This window comes from Talpa occidentalis, unplaced genomic scaffold (genome assembly GCF_014898055.3).
Source record: "Talpa occidentalis isolate TD23 unplaced genomic scaffold, MPIMG_talOcc4v2.1, whole genome shotgun sequence".
NCBI lineage: Eukaryota > Metazoa > Chordata > Mammalia > Eulipotyphla > Talpidae > Talpa > Talpa occidentalis.
In genome coordinates, this window is record NW_026555331.1 from 104,261,358 (window position 1) to 104,266,366 (window position 5,009).

General features: G+C 55.7%; 1 protein-coding gene across 1 annotated transcript; it reads right to left on the minus strand.

The window, feature by feature from the left end:
* Window positions 1–245: 245 nt before the first annotated feature.
* On the minus strand, window positions 246–4,010 carry HOXA10 (homeobox A10). Its single transcript, XM_037509645.2, has 2 exons — window positions 3,039–4,010; window positions 246–1,876 (listed from the first exon to the last, which is right to left on the minus strand). The coding sequence occupies exons 1-2, from the start codon at window positions 3,994–3,996 to the stop codon at window positions 1,602–1,604; spliced, it is 1,233 nt and encodes a 410-aa protein (XP_037365542.1). The 5' UTR covers window positions 3,997–4,010; the 3' UTR covers window positions 246–1,601.
* Between the last annotated feature and the right edge of the window lie 999 nt (window positions 4,011–5,009).

Below are 5,009 nucleotides of genomic sequence, written 5' to 3' on the forward strand. Positions count from 1 at the left end.
GTCCAAGACAGCCACAATCCAGATATACTAGCAAGTCATAAAACTGAACAAAAGCCGACAAACCTTACGGCACCAGGGCTATAGGGCCCAGACAAATTACGACCGTCTAGGTAATATTTAAATAGATGCCTAAAGTAATTGCAGGGGGCGCGGGCTAGTCCTCCTGTTGTAAAAGTGGTGGCCGGGATAAAGTGGAAGGTGAAGATAAGAAGTAAAAAAAAAAAAAAAAAAAAAAAAAAAAAAGGTAAAATTAAAAAAACTTCATTCCACAGCTTTTATTCTTCTATAAGAACATAAACATCGTCTTTTTCCACGCACAGCAGCATTACAATATTAATTTATTCTGATTTAAGATTAGAAGTAAATAGAGCTAGAACTAACATTTATAATAATGATAGAATGCATTTGCATAAAACAAGATTGGCAATTTTTCATAATAATAGACATTTATACAGATTTGTATTTATAGTTTTTTTCTTTTTTCTGCACCTACAGGTTTCACCCTTTTATGCATGTAACTTCACAGTATAAAGGAAAGCCAAACAATGTCTCCCTTCTCTAGTCTATTCCGCTTGCCCCAGCCCTCCTAGGCTTCCGTGAATTTTGGAAAGGAAAAAGAAAAAGAGAGAAAAAGCTTTTTTTTTTAAAAAAAACAAAACAAAACAAAAAACCTCCACAAGATAGGGAGAATTGTGGTGTGCTTGTCGAATGTTACCAATGGTAACAATTATTTAATGACCCAAATTCCACTAAATCCGCATGTACAAGCAGAACTACATTAGGTAATTTATCTATAGTCAGAAGTATATGGAAATCTAGAGGTAAGTGAAATAATTTAGTCTCACAATGAAAAACCTTATACAAACTGGAAGAGAAGTTTCCTTCTCCTGGGTCCTTCTCTTTTTTTCTTTTAACGCTAGGATATCTTACAGAGGAAGGAAAAATTAATGTTTCTGATTCTCAATTTTCCAATTAGCCAAAGTCAAGCCCTTTTGCCAACCTGCATGTCCATGCCTGTAAGCCCTTCTCTTTCCCAAGGAAGAAAAGAAGAAAGAAAAAAGAAATCCAGGGGCCTGTATCCCCTGATTAAACACAGCCCAGCACTCCAGGCAGGCCAGCCCAGTGGCGGCTCCTTGCACCATTGACCTCAGGCCAGACACCTCAGCGGCTACAATGGAACCTCGGCCTTCGGACTAGGTTTGCCCAGGGCCCCTGCAGGAAACCAGCTCCACTAAGGAGAACAGGGGCCATTTCAAGCAGTGGGACCTAGAGACAGCAAACCATCCCAACCATCACTTGACACTTAGGACACTATCTATCTCTATAGAATTTCAGCATGATATGGCTTTTTCCCCTAGAAAACAACAAATAAACCAGCACCAAGCAAACAGACAAAAAAAAAAAAAAAACACCAAAAGTCAGCACAAACCAGCCCTGCACAGATGTAATGGTCTGCGAGATGGTGAGTGTGGGAGGGAGGAACAGGGCTCCAGCACAGGTGCGAGTTCCTGGGCAGAGGCCGAAGACACAGGGAGGATAACGGCTCTCTGGAATCAGAAAAACACAAAAAAACAAAAAAACCGGCATTGCCTGAAGCTTCATCAGGAAAAATTAAAGTTGGCTGTGAGCTCCCGGATCCGGTTTTCTCGGTTCATTTTCTTCAGTTTCATCCTGCGATTCTGAAACCAGATTTTCACTTGTCTGTCCGTGAGGTGGACGCTGCGGCTGATCTCCAGACGCCTCTCTCGGGTAAGGTACATGTTGAACAGAAACTCCTTCTCCAGCTCCAGCGTCTGGTGCTTGGTGTAGGGGCAGCGCTTTTTCCTGCCGCTCTTTGCAGTGAGCCAGTTGGCTGCATTTTCGCCTTTGGAGTTGCCTGGCATTTAAGAGAATAAAGAGGGGAAGTTTAAATCCAGGCCACTGAGGCGGTGTGCAGGGTTGAACCAGGGAGGTCTCTGCCATAAGAGGGATGCCTGAAGCCACATAGGGTTATGCCCCCTTGTCTCGCGGAGGAAAAGCGGTTCCTCCAAAAAGCAAGACCCGGTGGGCTTCCAGCCTCCATCCACCCTCCCAATTTACATTTTCCTCCATTTTCCCCCAAACACCTGTTTTAGCACAAAGCTGCCAGGCACTTGCAGAATGCACGGGCCCGGGAGGGCAGGCTGTATATCTTGAACTTAACGCCTTTCTTTGCTTCTCACCCCTAGGCAGACAAGCATTTCCTGCAGCCCCCAGGTTGGGGGGCGAAGGGTGCTTACTTGGAATGGGGGCGTGGAGCGTGGTTGTGTCTTACTCCAGCCCCCTGGTTGCCCAGAGCCGGATGAGGAGCACGAAGAGGGCGTACTTGGAACACCGCGAAGGCTTGAGAAACTGATTGGGGTCAAGGGCCCTCCCTCACATCTCTCCAGGAGCCAGGGGCGCTCCTTCGGGGCGATTCCGAGCTCGGGGGAAGCCCAATGGTCCCTCTCGACTCTCATCCCAGGGCCCCGGCATACCCGTCGGATTTGCCTTCTCTTCTCCCCGCAACCAGAATTCCCGCCCCTCCAACAACTTTGAAAAAAAGCATGGGGGATCGTAAACTCGAACTTCGCCGGTTAATGGGCTTATTTATTGGTGCTGGCGGCTGCTTATTTTGGATGCCTTACAAACATCCGCGCTATCTGCGGGCGACCTACTTTCCCTCCCTCCTCCGCCCCCCCGCGTGGGCCGCGCCTCGCAGGCTGGGCCCAGACCGCGGCTCGGGGTGCCCCGTGCCACGGAGAAGGGCGCGACGAGAGGGGGCCGCTCTCCCGCGCGCTCGCCCCCGTCGGGTGAGCCGAGGCCAGCACGGAGGACGTCTTGGTGTGGGGTGCTAGGCTGGACATGAATTTTTACTGCGTCCCCACGCCCAAATATTAAAAAGCAAGTTCACAAGGTCAGCCTGCCTGCAGCCCGGCCAAAGCCGGCCGGCGGCGGCACCGGCTCCGGGCTCTCCAACCCCGGCCTCCGGGTCTGCTGCCTGCCCGCCTGCCTGCGGCCCTGCGGCGTGCCCTGCTTACCCAGGGAGTCCTTCTCAGGCGAGGCTTTGCTGCTCTCGGAGGGGGCCGGGGAGAGCTCCTCGGCGGCCGAGGACGACGCGTGCGCCTCCTCCTCGCCCTGCGAGCCCGCGCTCCCGCCGCCGCAAGCCAGCGCGGGGGGCGGCGGCGAGTCGAGGACTCGCTCCTTGCGGGCGGCGTCCACCGAGCCGGCGGCGAGCGCGGGTGGCGGGTCGAATCCGCGCCCGGGGGGCTGCGCGGGAAACGGGCTGGCGCCGAGCTGCTGCGCGCTGCCCCCGCTCGCGTAGCCCTTGGCGGTGCCATAGGCCTGGGAGAGGCGGAAGTAGCCGGGCACGGGCACCCCGCTGGAGGTGCCCAGGGGGCAGCCGTCGGGCGGCGGGCCCCGCGGGAAGGGGGCCAGCTCGGCGGCGGCGGCGGCAGAGGCCTTGGGGCATTTGTCTGCGGAGTCGTAGAGGCAGTAGGAGCTCTCCTCTTTGATGTTCTGCGCGAAAGAGCACGCGGTGGCCTGCGGCTGGGGCTGGGAGGGTGGCGGCGGGGGCGCTTGGGGCTGCTGGGGTGGCGGCGGCGGAGGCCCCTCGGGTGGCTCCATTCGGCACGACCGGGGCGCGTCCAGCCACAGGTCTAGGGGCGCGGGAGCGTAGCCGTGAGCCCCAGCACCCAGACCCCCGCTCCCGCCGCCGCCACCCGGCGACACCGCCTCATTGCGCTTGCTGCCCAGCGCCGGGAAGAGCCCGCAGCTCTGCAGCCCGTAGGGCAGGTCGGCGGCCGGCGGCAGGTAGACCCCGCCGTGGGCGTAGTAGCCGCTGCCGCCCCCCGCGCCGGCCCCACCACCGCCAGCCTCGCCTCTGCCGGAGCTGATGAGCGAGTCGACCAAAAAAGAGTTCGCGGCGGGGCTCTCCGAGCATGACATTGTTGTGGGATAATTTGGCGAAGGAAGCAGATAGCCCTTTCTGGCTGACATTTCTTGTGCAAAACATGCTGAATACGATTAGCAATCCCCCCGCACCGCGGCGGTCGCCCGCAGCCAATCCTGAGCTAGAGTTTCCGCGCGACCACTCCCAGTTTGGTTTCGTAGGCGCGGGGCCGCTCTCTGAGGGCGCCCTCCGAGCCCGCGATTGATATAAATATGTAATCTCTATTGATGGGACGCGAGACGCACACCCGATACCTCAGCTCAGGGGCTGAGGGGGCTGCCGCAATGTGGCTGGTGGGGGGATTGGCCCCTGGGCTTGCTCCGCCCATACCCGGACGTGAGCCCGCACTAGGGGTCTGTTTGAAGGGCCCTTGGGTACCCCGCCTCCCGCAGTTTACGAGTGGGGTGTTTATGGTGCGCACCCCGGCGTTCTCTGGGTGCTCGCCATCCTTGCTTGAACCAGCCACTAGCTGCACGCTAACCCTAAGAGGAAGGACCCTCTGGGCATCTCAAGCTCTTCCCGTTCAGCACTGGACCTGCAGCCAGGTCCCAAAAGTGATAGATAGACCTGGTCCTAAGGCCAGGAGAACCCTCGGAGGGTCGGAAATCCAGGTAGTACTGAAAGCTGGCAATTGCCGCTTCGTTCTGCATGCCACACAGAATTTCCTCCGAAATGCATGTCTTGGCCCCTGCGGCCCCTAAGCTCTCCTCGGTCAGTAGGTGGATCCAGTTAGGATCCTTACCACCGGTCGGCTCACCTGGTTTGCTTCTCTGCTGCTCCTGTTGGTGGACCTTGGCACGAGTAGGGGGGAGACTGGAAGCACTGGCAACCTTGGCTAAAAGGTTCCCAACCCTTAGTCAGAGACCAGAACCAGGTCCAGGTATCCCACAGCCCCATAACCGCCGGAGCCTCGAAGCTCATATGAGGTTTCGAGGGATTAAAAGAAACACTGATCTTCAGGGTCTTTGGCTTGCCTGTAGCTGAAGACCTGAAGGGGGAAACTTGGAGGAAGAAGCAGCGGGGGACACCTATGCCACGCGATTCACAAGCTCTTCCTTTA

Coding starts and splice junctions, on each gene's coding strand:
- HOXA10 (XM_037509645.2), bottom strand. CDS start 3,996: ATGTCAGCCAGAAAGGGCTATCTGCTTCCTTCGCCAAATTATCCCACA. Junction 1,877..3,038: donor GCCTGAGAAGGACTCCCTGG/GTAAGCAGGGCA, acceptor CTTAAATGCCAG/GCAACTCCAAAGGCGAAAAT.